The sequence below is a fragment of the Canis aureus genome, chromosome 15, assembly GCF_053574225.1.
Source record: "Canis aureus isolate CA01 chromosome 15, VMU_Caureus_v.1.0, whole genome shotgun sequence".
NCBI classification, from domain to species: domain Eukaryota; kingdom Metazoa; phylum Chordata; class Mammalia; order Carnivora; family Canidae; genus Canis; species Canis aureus.
The window spans coordinates 30,098,391-30,115,765 of NC_135625.1; the positions used below are offsets into that span (position 1 = coordinate 30,098,391).

At 37.5% G+C, this 17,375-nt stretch overlaps 1 protein-coding gene across 11 annotated transcripts in view; it reads left to right on the forward strand.

Moving 5' to 3' along the window:
* The window catches only part of DLC1 (DLC1 Rho GTPase activating protein), a 495,960-nt gene that overhangs the window by 354,935 nt on the left and 123,650 nt on the right, over positions 1 to 17,375 (forward strand). Inside the window, exon 6 of one of the 11 annotated variants that reach the window (XM_077848966.1) lies at positions 2,368 to 2,578. The exons of the other annotated variants lie outside the window; for them this stretch is intronic. Within the exon in view, the coding sequence (XP_077705092.1) occupies positions 2,368 to 2,399 (32 nt within the window). The 3' untranslated portion in view covers positions 2,400 to 2,578. Of the gene's footprint in view, positions 1 to 2,367; positions 2,579 to 17,375 lie in introns of those variants that run through there. 11 annotated transcript variants of the gene reach the window in all.

Below are 17,375 nucleotides of genomic sequence, written 5' to 3' on the forward strand. Positions count from 1 at the left end.
AGGCAATGGAGAGTCATTAAGAGTCCTCGTAAGCATCTAGAGCAAAGATTATGAAAGCCTGAATGGGATATAGCTGGAGCTAAATAGTAGGAGGTGGGTTTGAGAAATATTTAGAAAGTATTTAGAAAGACTGGGGGATTAATTGGGTGTGTGGAGTGTAGGTTTACCACCAGATTCCAACCCTGGATGCCTGGCGGCATGCTGGTTCCAGTGAGAGGAGGAATTGTGTGGGATAAATTGGTTAGGGAGGAGATGGTGAAGATGAGACCCCTGTGCATCCAGGTGCATGTACGTGGCCATGGTCGTGTGCATGTCTGAGTTTCAACTTGGGATAGAAGGCAGGGCAGGAGTATCAATTTGGGAACCATCAGCAAATAGGAAAAGAAAGAAAAAGTCTAAGAAAAATACATGGAAAAGACAGCTTTTTTTTTTTTTGACTCCAAGAATGTAGATGTTGCTAATAACTTGAAGTAGTGCATATGTGATCACCTCAATTTTCTTGATGATGAAGGCAAAGTTACCTTTTTGGGAGAAGGTGGAGCCCAAATACTGAGAACAATTTTTAAAAGAAAGAGAAAAAACAAATATGTATCCTAACATAGGAAAAGAGTTTTTTCTCTGTTGGTACTGTGCAAGTCTTTGTAATTGTTCCTGATGTTAGCATGCCCTCTACTTGTACTCAGAAATTCTAACCCCAAGTCCCATTCACTAAACAGGCAAAAACATTGCTGAAAAATGTGGTAGGGTCATACTCTGTACAATCTCTGTATAATCTTCGGTACCCTCACCATGATTTCAGCTCCTTCTGATTCACATGCAAATTGAAGAATCACTAAACAAGAAAATCGTTAACCACCTTCAAATTTAAGCCTTCACAAATGGAACCGTCTATAATGAAATGAAAAGAGGTTCTTTTTTCGTGTTTCCCTTGGTGTTTAGTATTCGTTGTTCAAAAACATCTCAACAATCCGTGTTTGTGTGTTAGTATGAGTTTCCAGCAGATGATAGATACCAGGCCTCCTCTGTAAATCTTGCTTACTTTTCCTAAGTCTGATCACAAAGAATTCAAAGTATTGATGCCCTAGGAAAGATGTTTGTCCAAGAGGAATTGGGAGGGGAACAGAACGTGTTTGAAGACCAAGAGGACAAGAAGAACAAGCCTTTCCTTCACATGAGCATGTGCTTACCTTAATAGATACTAACAGTATAATTACTGTCATGTCATGCACAAGTTTGGAGTTTTTGCTTTTGGTTTTGTTTTGTTTTGTTTTGTTTTACCTGTGAAAGGGCTTCCCCTAGTTAAGAGTTGGAAAACCACTGGTTTAGATAATCCTAATCCACGGATAATCCCCACATCTTCTCTTCAATGGCTCCAATTGCCTTCCCCAAGAAAGCTCCCATCAGAGCTCCTAAGGGTGAGCCAAATGGACAGATCTGAGCTTTGCCCCTCTTAATGAAGCATAGCAAATGACCAAAAGGCAAGCTGCTGAAAGAGAAATGAAAGGAACCCAGGGTCTGGATATTCCAAACTAGCTAATTGGCCCCTGAAAGATAGTGAGCAGTGTGCGAATACCTCTGACTTCCTAACAGCTCAGCAGGACCTCCTTGGAAGAATCCAGCACCAACTGGGGGGTCGTGGCAGAAGGGAGATTCTCAACTGGCGTCCTTTGTCCCTGCTGAAAGGACTGAAAGCCCCTCTTCACAGTGTCATTTTGCCATTTAGAAGACTTGGGGGTAAGGGAAAAAAGATAGAAAGGGAAAAGCTTTTACATTTTCTCTATTACGTTCCTACAGATGTCTACCAAAATATTAATTTTCAAGATCTCTTCCTTTTATGGTCTTGCATTTGATCCTGATCTAGAATAAGAAAACATACAACAGGGTGTGATGAGCTTGGAAACCAGAAACCAAGGAAAGAGAAAAACGTGAGCCAAATCAGGTCGAGAGTTTTAGCCTAGGAAAACTTGTATTTTCTGTGATATGGCCTTCTGCACATTCACACCAAAAGTGTTTACAGTGAATATTTGCATAATAATATTCTCCTAAGTGGCCTTTCCTGCACTCTTAATTGAAAGTACTTCTCACTTCTTTGGATAATTTGTAAGCATCTGCTTTTGTGTCAGGCGAAGAGAAATTCAGAGTGTGCATACAAGGATAATATAAATCCATAATTTGACCTCTCAGAGCCCCCTTATGGAGGGATAATATCTCTCAACTGAACGTCCAGTCTGTGCAAGAATAACAGAGAAGAGCCCTGCATCTTTTCTCCTTAATCTCCCTAGGTGCCTCCCTCTCTCATACATTTACTTCCCTTTTTCTTTGGCCTTTTCTACTCTCTCTCTCTCTCTCTCTCTCTCTCTCTCTCAGCCTCTGCAGCCTCATTAGAAGCAAGAGCCTAAGGACACCTGGGTGGCTCAGTGATTGAGCGTCTGCCTTCAGCTCTGGTCATGATTCCAGGGTCCTGGGATCGAGTCCTGCATCAAACTCCCCAGAGAAAGCCTGCTTCTCCCTCTGCCTATGTCTCTGCCTCTCTCTCTCTCTCTCTGTGTCTCTCATGAATAAATAAATAAAATCTTAAAAAAAAATAAAAAAGAAACAAGAGCCTAATACTATCCAAAACAATTTATAATTTAATGCTTCACATGCCAAACCGCACTTCCCAGCTGACCGTGAGACAGTGTGACACACACAAATAGCCCAATCTGTGCTGGTAACACATAATTCCAGGAAAGGTTCAGATTTTACACATTTACGGGTTTCCCCATTCAGCACAAAGATATTTTCAAATTAATTAAAGATATTTTCAAATTTCAAAGATAATTTCAAAGATATTTCAAATTATTAATTAAAGATATTTTCAAATTTCAAATTTTCAAATTGTTTGAAAAAAATAATGGTCATCAATAACTTGGTTATCCAAAGTACCTTTAAAAAAACACACAAACAAGTTCACCCAGTGATTGTTGTATCCTTTTCCCCTACCAAAATTGAAAACATCTTAAGGAAAGGTAAATGAATGAGTCCATGTGACCATCGCATGACAAAGATAATGGTCATTTTTATGTCCCTTTGAACCGTACCTTCAAATCTGATTAAGCTTCTTACTGGCTCTAAAGCCTCTAAGTCTAAAAGGAGGACATCCTATGGGAGAAGAGCAAGTCCAGTCTAGTAAACAGCACAGAGGGTGCACTGGTCTCCAGAGACATCACTTGAAGCAAAACTTCCATAGTAGGCTGAAGTCTGTTCCTTTGGAAGTTTCCATAAAGGGCTGAGAAAAAAAAAAAAAAAAGTCTCCCTAATCTTGTTCCCATGCATTTACTGTTCATTTGAAAATGAAGATTATTTATGTTTAGGGGGCACTACGGCCCCTTAGATGGCTCTCCAGAGGCAGAGGGCCGAAGGGATGCACTAATGTTTATCACTGGCACCCACACAAGCATCGCAGAAATGCAAGCTCCTTGGCTTGCCTCCCAAACTCTGCGTTCTCTCTGACTGACTTCAAGCCACTTTGTAAATGGTGTTGTTGTTTGAGGAGAACATTTCTCTCTGGGTTACAGTTCTACAGGAGTTGATATTTTAACACTGGAAAACTTCCCATTTCTAGTACTTGCCTTCATTGGATTCCCCTTTGAAGTAGGAGAACATGGCCCAGGCCTGAGATTACACATCAGGGTTGGTTCTCTCTTGAGGTTTGTGCCCATGCACGAGTGTGAATGTGCGTCTGAGCTGGTCAGCCGTTTTGTTGGATGCTCAGCGTGTGGTATAATGCTGGCCAGGATCCTGGATTCAGTCCCTGAACATTCCACACTGAAGAAGGCTGCTCCGCAGCTATAGATCCAACTTGTATCCCCAAATGATATCAAACCATTTGGCAATTACATACCTGTGGTCAGTCAGAGAAGATGGAGTGACGGACCCCAGTCTGGTCTTGTCCTGCCTGTTCCGGTTGTATAACCCAACATCGACACCTGGCTTTGGCTGTCTTGGATTTGCCCCTGTTCCACATACAGCTATAGCAACTCTATCTTTGTGCCTGTGCCTGCACAGCATCCCAGGACTGGAACATTCACCCCGGTCTTCACCACTGATTTGATACTATGTGATGTGATGTGATGTGATGTGATATTAGGAAGCCTCCCAGCTGGTTGCAGATAACTCTTATAGTTGTTTCTTCACGGTGAGCACTAGATAAAACATTTGCAAGTTGCTCTTGTAGACTAGAGATATAAAGCCTATCACTCCAGATAGATAACACCCAAAATCCTCCTGCCGGACCTCCTTGTTATATAAAGCAAGAAAGAAAAACCAAGCGGTTATATATTCAGAAACTGATTTTCAGATCACACCACATTGCCTGGTTTTGTTTTGACTTTTTGAGTAGACTGTGCTCTGAAGGCAGGGACCTCTCTTCATGTAATTATACATCCCCTACCACTCAGCAAAGTGCAATGCACACATGAGGCTCAGCTGATGCCTTGCTCAGCTTTTGATTATTCTAAAGTAAGTACATGCCCCTCCTGAAAGTACACCTCAAAGTGCACGTACATCACTGGGGAGGAATGACTTTTATGCGCTTCCTGGGAATTAGGCTGATTCCCTTTGCTAACTGTGTAACCCAGGGCCTTAAGTGGGCAGGATATGCCCAACTCCGGGCTCCAAGCCAAGAGGATACCTAGGAACTTAAGTCCAGCTTGTTCTCAGGTCTCTGAGCCCTGGGTGGGGGAGACAGTTCCACCTGAAGAAGGGAAGCCTTTTTCTAATTTGTTAAATGGTGCTGATACTCACCAAGCCACAAACCTATGGGGCAGTGTCTCCTAAGAGGGCACCTTTCCCCAATTTATGGTTTTGTGTGGGTTAGCAAAGTATCAAGTATAACATAGGGAGAGGAAGAGTGATCAAATTAGTTTAATGAGCTGAGAGATTTCAGCTTTCTATTATCACAAAGTCTATATAGATTTCTTTTTCAGATTTCCTTTAAAAATATAAAATCATACATCTATCCACCAACTTGAATGCCTGTGTTAACATGTATATTTATACACATACACACACGTACACACATACACACAGAACTTGATGTGGGGTAAAAATGAAGATAAATACAGACCTAAATGTTTAAGAGCACAGAGATGCCCAATATTTATTAACTTATGCTAAAGGATGTCAGAATGATATGTTTTTACTGTTTATTATTCCTTCATTTATTCACTTATTCTTTCAATAGATGTATTAGGTTCATACTATTTAAAAATAATCAATTAAAACCTATGAAGAGACATGTAGCTTTATATACTCCACTCTGGAGACACAGCAAACATTTCTCCATGTGGTCAGAAGTCCAATGAAATGCTGGGGAGCTGGATCAGAGGAAAGTTTTGTTCTCTCCTTGTGTAATGGATGTGAGTCTAGCCCTGGATCATTGTATGTGGTTGCTGATCCCTGATCAGCAGAACTCTTGAAGCCATATAAGGACTGCTATATAAGAATAATTTTTGTATAATCATAAAAGACTATGGCTGGAAGGGACCTTGTAGTCTCCTAAACATCAGTCTCTTCATTTCAAGAGAGAAAATTTAAATCTGAAAACGTGCAATGATTTGTACTTTATTTCTTGTTTGAGGAATATCAAATTATTTCGGAAACAACCATGTCTCCTCTTTTCCTCTGAATCTTAGAAACCAGAAACATCTACCATAGCTTTATTTTAACAGCACTTAGCATTTCACCTGGGTAAGAAGTAAATCCTTTTAGATAGAGATAATCTCATAATACTGATCTCAAGTGGCATTGATTTCAAGAAGCTCATAATAAAAAGGGATAATCATTGCACTGCCCCCAATTTATAAGTATCCCTAATTTATTCTTTTGGTTCCATCCATCTCCAAAGCAAGTACAATAAGATTTACTTGTCTCAGAGTTGTAACAGGAAGACTGTTAGAGTTTAATAGTTTTTTTTAAAGGGATCCAAGAATCTATGGTTTGATATACTCCAACGAATTACTATTTTTCTTTTGTTCACTGTCGACATGATTGTAGGCAATTTCCTGTGGAAATGAGTAAAGCAACTGTATGACAAGGTTGACAGGCTAATTCGTGGGTTCAAGATTTTAAGTTTTAATTCTGTTTTTGACATCACTTTACAAAGAGCAGGAGATAGAATCTTGTAATCATATCTCCCATTAGTTGGGATAACTAAACAAGAAGGCCATTCGCTGATGTCAGTCAACTCAAACTAAGATTGTTATAAAGGATTGATGTAATAAATGTAATCCTTGAAATTTACAGAAAATCAAGATAATCTGTAACAGTAAGTGTTGGAAAAAATGGATGAGATTTAAAGAACGTACATTCAAAGAAAGTTTGATACGCCTTGATCTTGCAACATTTTACTGGAGATACTGCCTTTGACATTTTTTTAGTTCTTATATTTTACATAGTTTCAAATGTTTTGTGTTCACAGAATATATTTTTGATTTACTACAAATAAATTATTCAGAATTTCAAAAATGGGTTCCACATTAATTTAGAAAATGGGTAATAATCTTAATTGCATGAGTTTTTTTTTTTAATTTCACTTTACCTTTTACTGCTTCTTCCTTCCTTCTACCATTAAGGTTTTGTATAATAAGCCCCAAAAGTTCTAATCTTCAAACAATCCTTCTGAAGACTGTCAGCTATTTATAGTTCTTTCTTCTCTATTTTACTTTAATGGATGCTTTTAAAGCTGTTAGAAATTAAAGGTCGGTGAGGCTGAGGATGTATGTGGCAATTTGTCCAAATTAACTTATTACTGTGGCCTGGTGGGTGATGATGAGCCATCTGGCTCCATTTCTTAGGAAATGTTCTCCTTGAAAGTGATTTCTGGGAGCAGGTTTAATTTACCTTTCATCTAAACAAAACCTTTACGTATCCTGTGGATTAAACCTGTGGATTAATTATTTTTAAATTTTAGTTTAGGGGGACCTGTCCTTCAGTATCTTATCTATCTATTTTTACTACACAAGAAAATTGACACAAATTAGCCCCAGGATAGCTATTTTTATATGTGGATTTAGAACAATACACTAAAGAAATTTGTCATTCTGTGAAAATGAAAAATGATAAAAATTAGAGATACTGAATATGCAAAATTTTTAACCTTACATCTTGAGAATTCAATGTGTCCTCTCTCGATTTTTCTTCTATATCCCTCATGGAAAAAGGAACTGCTTGAGACCCAGCTTTAACCTATCTCATTTTGCAAATGTAAATAAGGTAGTATCATCCTTGCCCCGTTGAATGGCAGTCCACAATCAAAAAGACATTAGATACTTCATTTCATCTGTAAAATTGGAATGAAAGATAAAGTACACCTGTTCCTTTTACTGCCGCATTATTAAGTGGGCATCCCTATAAAAATGCAAGAAAACTCAGCATGCTTCCATTATTAAATTATTGGGTACAACTCTATCACAGTAAAATGACAAGAAGATAACAGCCTTTGTAAATTAATTGGCTATTGATGAAATGTATTATATGCTTCTATACAACTTACTTACATGCTTTAAACTACTGGTTTTTCTTTGGGGAAACTTCTGACAGATATGATGCGGCAAATGTTAAAAGTATACAAATTATACCATTTTCAAAATGGTTCTTTTTATTGCTATAAATTTGTGAACTTTACCTGTTGAAATTAATATATCATAGTAATGGGCACTTTTAGTAGGACATGGACAATAATTACATATTGTCCTACTCATATAGTACAAATGAGTCCTGAAAGGGAGCTTGCTGTAGGCCAGTATTGAGCATGGGGTTTGTAGTAAATAAGAGTTGAGTTCAAATTCTGTCTATGCAGTTCAATAGCTGGGTGACTTGGCAAGGCACTTAACTTTCCTGAATGTCAGTTTTGTTGTTCATTTCAAAAATAGGCATAATAATATCTCACTTATAGCATGATAATGGTGTTTAAAGGAGACAACTCAGATAAACCACTGGCTGCTGTAGCTGGAACTCAGCTTACACTCTGGAAATGAGCTTTCCCTTCTCTCTACTTTTCTGAAGAAAGCAGAATAAGAACAAGACTTCACAGACAAGACTTGTCAAGGCCCCAGTATTCAGTCTTGTCTGTCTATACCTTTACTAAGGAGCTCAAAATATCTTCTGTTTTGCCTTCTTTTCAAATACTTTATTTACAAATCAGTTGCTTTGATTTTGGATTTAAGACCAATGTTTCTTAGCCAAGATTCCATGCCAAAGCAACCCCCACTACCCCAACCTCCGCCCAAATTCAACTTTTCAGCAGTCGTGTGCTTTATCTTGTTTGGTGTGGCTTCAAAAAATAATCCATACAACTCACCAGTGTTCATTTGACAAATGTCACTGACATGCACCATTGTTTTATTTTAAGTGGAGCCTAAGGCAGATCTTTAGAGGAGAAACCAAGCAAAGGTGTTGTACCACTTAACCGATACTATCCTGGATAGTCTCCTTTGCTCTAAGATGGTAGCACTAAGAAAAAATTCTCTTCATTTTTAATACTGTTTTTGGATTTCCAAGTGTATGGAACTTTTCTTCATAAGCTAAGTGTGTTTGTCTTAAATTAACAATGTAGCTAAAATATAAGTAACAAGTCTGATTTCAGGATGCTAATTAGAATTGGACTTGGATGCTTATGCAAATGGTAGGTGGACTTGAAATAGACCTGCATTACCCAGCTACAAGCTAAATGTTTTACTGGAACCTGCATTTGTTTTCAGTTGATGGATGAGGGACCAGTATCTAGTTTAGAGTTAACCACTCATTGTTTTTTGAAGACAAATAAAAAATGAAAATATGAAAAATAACCACAGGAATGCCTGAGTGGCTCAGTGGTTGAGCATCTGCCTTCAGCTAAGGACAGGATCCCGATCCCGGGGAGCCCCGGATGGAGTCCCACATCAGGCTCCCTACTGGAAGCCTGCTTCTCCCTCTGCCTATGTCTCTGCCTCTCTCTGTGTCTGTCATGAATAAATAAATAAAATCTTTAAAAAAATAAGAAAAATAACTACAGCATGATCCAAGGTTTTACACTGACTTGAATATATCCCCATTATTCTAAAAATAATAAAGGAAACAGTACTTATTACAGCTTATGAGTGCATGAAACTTCTGAAGCATTCGGTGTTATCATGTTAGCCTCAGCAAGAGATGGTCAACAATAGAATTCATCTCCCTGCAACAAGATCCTCAATTCCAGACTCTTACTCTGAGGATTTATGGTATATGAAGGTTTTATTTATTTAATACCAAACAGCTGGATGAAAATGAATAAGTCAGGCATATCCAAGTATTAAAACATTGTATTGACAAGATATCCAGAGGACAGACCAAATTATGCCACTTTCATTAATGTGCTTAAATATTTTATTGAAACTGAAGCAATGTGATAAATGATGAGGTACATATTGAGTATGAGATTATAGGACCTTTATTTGAAATTCCTATGGAGTACATTCTTGTCCTATGCAATTTTCCCATATAGAATATACTCTGTGATCCAAATAAAGTATTACAAATGATATTCAGTCTTTAAAATATCTTGGTTATTTGAGAAAAAAATTAACTATTAGGAAAAAATAAATTATATTTAAATGTACTGAAATTTCTCTCAGATAAAAATAAGAGTATCTGTCTGAAATGAGGCTAAAAATCGCCATGGACTATAAACAAATATAGGGGGATCTCTGGGTGGCTCACCAGTTTAGCACCTGCCTTTGGCCCAGGATGTGATCCTGGAGTCCTTGTTTTGCTTATAATGCCATTATTTTTCCCAAAATAGTGTTGCTTCTTCTGAGAAAGCAAACAAATAAAAAGAACCAGTAAATGAAAGATCTTTATTTTCTTTATATTAAAAAAAAAGTTTTACCTATCACGAAGGAGACAATGTAATGAGACAAATAGTTATTTCTAAGAATTTTGTTTAATACAATATGATATTTTAGGCATGAACTAAGTTGTACTTGCATTTAAAGCTCCAAAAATGATGAAGTAGACATAACTCGCTTAAAATTGCCAAGGCAACATTAATGTCACTTGAAACAAATATGGGTAGTGGGGGGCAGCTTTTTAGCCATGGCTTTCCTCACACACTAAGACTCTAGTTAAATCATCAGGTTGGAATAGGAAAGAAATAAAAATGACTACATATTTACTTTGTGTTGTATGGCTAATGAAATCCCATCCCAGCCTCAGCATTGACTGGTCCAGGACTATCTATATTCCCCCACTCTTTCCTCTCATTATACTATTTTGTCTCTAACCCCATAGTAAGGCTGCTGTAGATCAACGGCTGAGTGAAATGGGGCCACCTCTTTTTTTAGGAGAATAGCTGCCACCACACTGACTAAAGAACTAAGGACCCAAGGAGGGCCACTGTGAAATCTAAGTGAACAAAAGTAAACAGTGGGTTAAATTGGATGGGCCAGATTTGCAGGGATTCTTGGGTTATTTGTTTTCTGCAGACACCAACAGTTGGACATAGAAATCTATATTTAAAGATTTATTTATTTATTTATTCATGAGAGACACAGAGAGAGAGAAAGAGAGGTAGAGACACAGGCAGAGGGAGATGCAGACTCCATGCAGGGAGCCTGACATGGACTCGATCCCGGGTCTCCAGGATCACACCCTGAACTGAAGGCAGTGCTAAACCGCTGAGCCACTGGGTCGACCCTAGAAATCTATATTTAAAAAAAAAAAATCTGCAAAATTTCCCTTTGTAAAGAAAATACAACTCAGCATATCTACATATTTAAAAAAATTACAGTTCATTATTCATCCTCCTGTAGAGAGCTTTCAAGGTGAAGTTCAAAAATTTTATTTGCAACCAATTATAGGACAAGATATTTTAAAGTAATTGGAGCACAGTGATGTGGTCAGTAAAGTATGTTGTGTGACCTTGGACAAGTCCTATCTCATCTCCTCATCTGTTAAATAAGAGGTTGGGCCAGGTTACTTCTGCTGTATCTCCCTGTGCTATCAACCTTTGGCTGGAAGTGTACTAGATTATAAAGAATTGTGGGCCAATAAAACTGAAAGAAACTTCCAACTCTTTGCTTATCTCTGTTTTTTAAATTTTCTACAAGAAAAACAGATTCCTTTTATAAATTAGGAAGTCATAACTGATCTGTATCCCTTATTTTTAATATTTAAAATATACAGAAATAGAAATCTTAGAGATCATCTCCTTTAATAAATGAGGTCACAGAAAAGGAGGAAGGTTGAGAAATTTGCCCAAACATACAGTCGTCAATGATGAATCCAGGATCCTGACCAAATTCCATTGACTCCCAGGCTAGCGCTCTTTGGTGATACATGGGAAGCATTAAACATGAAATGGCAGTCATCTCTATCAGTTAACAGGGATAAAAACCCTCCCTTGATTTTTTTCATCTTCCTATCAGTATTTAAAAGACAGGGAGGACTTAGCAATAAAACCAAGAATTTAGAGGACTTGAAGGTCAGGCACTGATTTGTAAAGTATACAAGTTCTGCAAAGGCTAGCCCCACTTTGGGCCTAGCAAAGTGGCAAGGGCCCATACCCTTAGGCATGGATTCCTTCAAAAAGTAATCCTGAAAATGCTGTGCTGTATCTGGATTGAAGCCACCTTGACATACACTCCATTTAGGCGGCCAATCTCCCCTCAGCTCTCCAAGTGCTAACACCAAAAAAAGGAGTGGCATCAGGTCTCCTAGCTGCTTTGCAACCAAATCTTGCTTTACAGTTTACTTTTAAAATTCCCAGTATCTTAAGACAAACAGACGATGACTTTTAAGTTAAAAAAAAAAAAAATTCACTAAACTAAGTTTTCTTAAACTAAGAAAAGCAGATTGCTGCAGGAGTCTAATTAGGATTTCTAAGGTGTCCTTCACCCGTGGCTGTGACCCTTTCTGGCATGCTCTCTGTTCACACCAGCGAAGATTGAATATCATATTTTTGAAGATATCCTATAATCACTATTTACTGGCTGAGAGTGCAAGAAATGGTTTATTGGCTAGTATTAGTTAAACATCAAAGTCCTTTCTTAGAAAGCAGTGCTGTTTCCCGCCTGTTTGGTGTGCATGAAATCAGTGAACCTAATAAAGCAAGGAGGGCTCATTAGGAAGAGCAACAAAGTTTCCAGTGTCCTTTATGACCGTGCAGCCACCACAGAAAAGATCAAAGCCCCCGTCAGTGGTGTCTGTACATCTGTTTTCTTTTTATCCAACGTGTTATTTGGTTAGTTGTTTGACAACATCAAAGCTTTTGGCCATTAGGTTCTTTGGTCCACATGGGACCGAATTTATTTTACTAATCCATCTGGTCTAAGATATAAACGTTCCTAATAAGTGCAGGTCAGCAGTGAGTGAAATGAACACTTTCGGTATTTATCATTAGTTTTCAGGGGACAAGTTCTCTTTACCAGTCTGGAGGTGGACAGCCTCTTAACTCATGCATCTTGTGAAATTAACCGTTTTCCTTTAAGGAAATGTCATGTAAACTTTAGAATCCAGGAAAAAGAATTCTCTCTCATTCTCTTGCCTTTTCTCTCTCATTCTCTCATTCTTTCAAGATACACATATATAATTCACCCATTTAAAGTGTACAATTTAATACTTTTTATGTATTCAAAGTTGTGAAATTTTAGAACATTTTATCATTACCAAAAGAAACCTTGTTATGACATCAACACACTGTGCACCTTAAACATGTGCAATGTTATGAGTCAATTATTCCTAAATAAAACTGAGGGAAAAGAGAGAAGGAGAAAAAGAAAAAGAAAAAGAAAAAGAAAGAAAGAAAGAAAGAAAGAAAGAAAGAAAGAAAGAAAGAAAAGAAAAGAAAAGAAAAAAAAGAAAGGAGGGAGGGAGGAAGGAAGGAAGGAAGAAAAAGAAAGAAAGAAGAAAGAAAGAAAGAAAGAAAGAAAGAAAGAAAGAAAGAAAGAAAGAAAAAGAAAAACTAACTGCACCCATTAGTTGTCATTTTCCTTTTCCCCCCAAATTTCCCTCACCTCCACTCCTTGGCAACCACTAATCTATTTTCAGCTTCTATGGATTTGCCCATTTTGAATATTTCTTATAAATAAAACTATCCAGTATGTGGTCCTTTATGACTGGTTTCTTTCACTTAATATTATGTTTTCAAAGTTCATAGTGTCATAGCATGTGTCAGTACTTTATTTCTTTTTATTGCCAAACAATATTCAATTTTATATATATACACACACACACACACACACACCACATTTGATTTACTAATTCATCTGTTGATGGACGTTTGGGTTGTTTCTCCTTTTTGGCTATTATTATTAATGCTGCTATGAATATTCATGTACAAGTTGTTGTGTGTACATAACTTTTCATTTCTGTTGAGTATATACTAAGGGGTGGAATTGCTGGGTCATATGTACAGTAGCTCTGTTTAATCTTTTAAGGAACTGCCAAGCTGTTTTCCAAAGCAACACCATCATTTTTCATTCTTGCCAGCAATGTGATGAGAGTTCCAATTCCTTCACATCCTCACCATCCTCACCAATGCTTGTTACTGTCTGTCTTTTTTTTTTATATATATATAGCCATCCTAGTGGGTACTGAGTGGTATCCTTTTGTGGTTTTGATTTGTATTTCCCATTCTATATGCATGACTAATGCTGTTGAGCATCTTATCTGTGCTTATTGGCTATTTATATGTCTTCCCTGAAAAAGTGTCCAGATCATTTGCTTATTTTTTAATTGGGTTGTCTTTTTATTATTGAATTTGAGTCCTTCATGTATTCTATATACAAATCCTTTATCAAGTACATAATATCTCTCTTTTTAATTTTATCTAAATGCTTTCTGGGAATTGTGCATTTCCTGTTTATTTGAATAGGAGACTCCTTAAAAAGGAATCATGAGTCACAATAGAGGAAATAAAGTCTATTTCAGAATCCTCCTCTTGCCATACAAAATCAAAGAGGAAAAAAAAAACTAATAGTAATACTAGAACAAGAACTTAGTAAGTTACTGTGGCCATTTCAGTGTTGTAACAATAATGATTCATGTTTGTATACACAATTAGAGTTTACGAAGTACCATGATATACATAACCTGTTGTAATCAGCTCTGTGAAATATTACAGTTATCTCATTTACTAATAAAGAAAAAACAGGAAGGGAAAAGGGTGGAGACATTTAGTAAAGTATTTTGTCACACTTAAGACTAAGTTCAGCCTAAACACCAGCTACATAAATGCCAAAATATTCAGGCCAAAGTTCACTAAATGAAATAGAAAAACTATCAAAGCAGTTGTGCACGTAATTTTATTTTACAATTTATCCACATTTCCAAGTGATATCTGAATATGAGATGAGAAGTAAAACAGCTGCCTATGTCATGATAAATTAGCCATAGTTATAATTACAAGATATGAAACACCCGAAAAACTTGAACTTTTATCATGTCTTGCAACACCTAGGTCTTTTACCCTGACAGTATGCACTGATGTTGGGGAATGCAGTACAACCACACATGCTGTATCTTAAGTTTTTATCTAACAGTGATACATATACTCTCAAGAATAGTACACACTACAATGCAGTTAACTTACTGTGTGACTTTAGGTAATCCACGCTTCTCCCAGCTTTTTCTTCATCATCTAGGAAATCCACTAAGATTCCTATTCCTGGGCTGTCTGGCCTGAAGGTTTCTGCTGCGTGATCTCTGAGATGATATGGACTGGCGCCTAAATACAAGGGGGAAGGGGCATAAGAAAAGATGTGACCTGCTGGTATCTGAGTAGGAGAAAGGTAGCAATAATGACATGGTGTTACAGGTCTTGTTGACTGGTCACTGTGTGAGGCTCTATGTAGAAGTAGGATGAATTGTTTTTATTAATATTATTGCTAAAGGAAGCAGACAATACAGATTAAGTGCAGTTGGCAGTCCTGTCCCCATCCCCCCTTGACTCTACAGAGTAGTAATGAACTATTTCATTCGTGCCCAGTTTTTTGCCACATTTATAATGGAAATGACCACCTCACAGTATTAATCCACAGAGTCCTAGTTTAGTCTTATACCCAGGACTGATTCAAACCCCTTGAAAGAGGCTTAGAAGTAATCAAGTCTATACCCAGAACAATCTACTAAAGTAGACCAGGATCGTTCCTCAGATCAAAGCCCAAGCATTTTCCAGGGTTCCCAAGGCTCCAGAGTCAAGAGAGACTCAAAGTTATAGTAGTGGCAGAAAATCAAATAGCTTCCATCCACAGAGAGAAAAATACCCTCTGAAATGAGACAGGTCCCATGTCTGATAATAAAGCATATTGTATATATAGACTTTCCTAGAAAATCTAGGTCCTATATTGCCATATTTTTGTGACTTCCAAGAGATGCCATTAGCATCTTCCCCAAAGGACAGACTAGAGGCTTGGGAAGCAAAGGTCATACTTCCAGAATTTAAGTTCTGAGCTTGACCATGCAACCGGACTATGCAGTCAACTGTGGGAAAGATTAGCTACTCTCTGAGTCAATTTTAGTCAGTCTCTTGGAATTTATGAATGTCAAATAAAACTATATAAATGTGTATGCTATTCACTGTCATGTAAGAAGCACTAATTTCTGTCTCTATCAGAATATGAAAGCATATGTGAAAATATCTTTAATTTTCTAGAGAAAACTAAAAATATAAATTGAAATTAATACCAATCAAGAGTGTCACATTCAAATTGATTAATCAATTTTTGGAAAAATAACAATTTTCCAACTATAGAAAAAAAAAGAAAATCTCCATTGTTTTGGTTTGGTTTGGTTTGGGTTTTGGCCAAAAATGTACTATTGGACATGGAAACCTCACCTTCTATGTGCTATACATTAATTTAGAGTTCTAGCTCCCTTTCTACCACTGGTGAGGTCAGAAATACCTTTATAGGGGGAAGGGAGTGAATGAAATGTTTGCCCTCTCTACTTGTAGGTGACAGCCAGATTGTTCACATTCCTTCCTGAACTCTGTTGGACAAACCTCTTGACTTACCATGTCTGGGAAATCTTCAAATGTAAATGTGATGATGACATTGGTTGGAGTGCCTGGAGAAGGAAGCCTTTGAAAGCGTCTTAGGGCTCCTTCAACAATCCAGGGGAAACTTGCTCTTAGTCAAGAGCCACTTTGCAAAAGAAGTATGATATTCTTAAAGGCAAAACTCCCAACTTCACATAAGAATATCAGCTTTCTATTTAAAATCACACAGAGGTGTAAAAGAAACAGATACTTCCGCAGACACTTCCGCCCTATGCAACCCATGCAACAGACTTTAATTTCTTGAGATTAAGAGGCTGGACTCTCCAAGAATGCTTCAGATTGGCCTTTCATTTCCTGATATAAATAGGAAAACTCATTGAAAACCTAACAAAGAAAAGAATGACGGGGCTCCCAATCCAGGAGCCCGTCTACTGTAATTACCTACAAAACTCCTTAAGAAGCTTCCAACTTTCAGTTTTTTTGTTTTGTCCTTGGTGGTTAACTTACCGAATGTATAATACCGTGTTGAGGTAAGCAAGTTGGCCATTGACCATGGGAGGAATAGCAATGGTAGAGGTAGTAGGAAGAGAGAAAATGTATAAGCAGTCACTCCTATAGCTACTGTCATATCTCACCTTTACACCCCATCCTGAGCTAATACTGGGGAACTGAGGAAATATTGTTTAGGAGGAAGTAGCTCCTTGAGTAAGGAAGTGGGCAGTGCAGGAAAAACAAATCAGAACCTTCCCAGAATAGAATTCACCTTTGACTACCACTTAAAGCTCCCCATCCCATGTCCAAGTTTTGCCAGACAGGGATACACATGTCAAAACCTGTCTAAGCCTGCCCTTCTCCATGAGCAATCACAGATATTCTTCTGAAATTAATGTTACTGGCATTTGTAGCTCTCAAATGCTACTTAGACTCTCGAGTCCTTAATGAACAGATGAGTCTGCACCATTTGTTCTCACTTTGCAAAGAATTTGATGTGCTCCTAACAGCAGCAGAGAAGCAAAAAATTAATGAGATTTAGTGGCCATTTATTTCATGGAAGAGCTGTTTGATCAATAGGACTGAAGTCAGCTTGTAGACAATGAGATCCTCTAGGAAATAGGCTCTGGTTTAGTATACACATCTCAAAAAACCAAGATATTTACTGTTTTTGTAGAAGATTCACTATTTTTATAAAGGCTTCATGGTTGCTTTATAGAGCAAACAAATTTAATTTCCCCAAAGAATTTTAGCTTCCTTGGAAGAGTAAATGAGTATTTCTTGTGTTCATCTGGCTCTAAGTAACTTCTTGTTTTGTTTTATTTAATTTAAACAACAAACATTTATTCTCCTGGTTCTGGAAGCTCAAAAGCCCAAGATCAAGGTG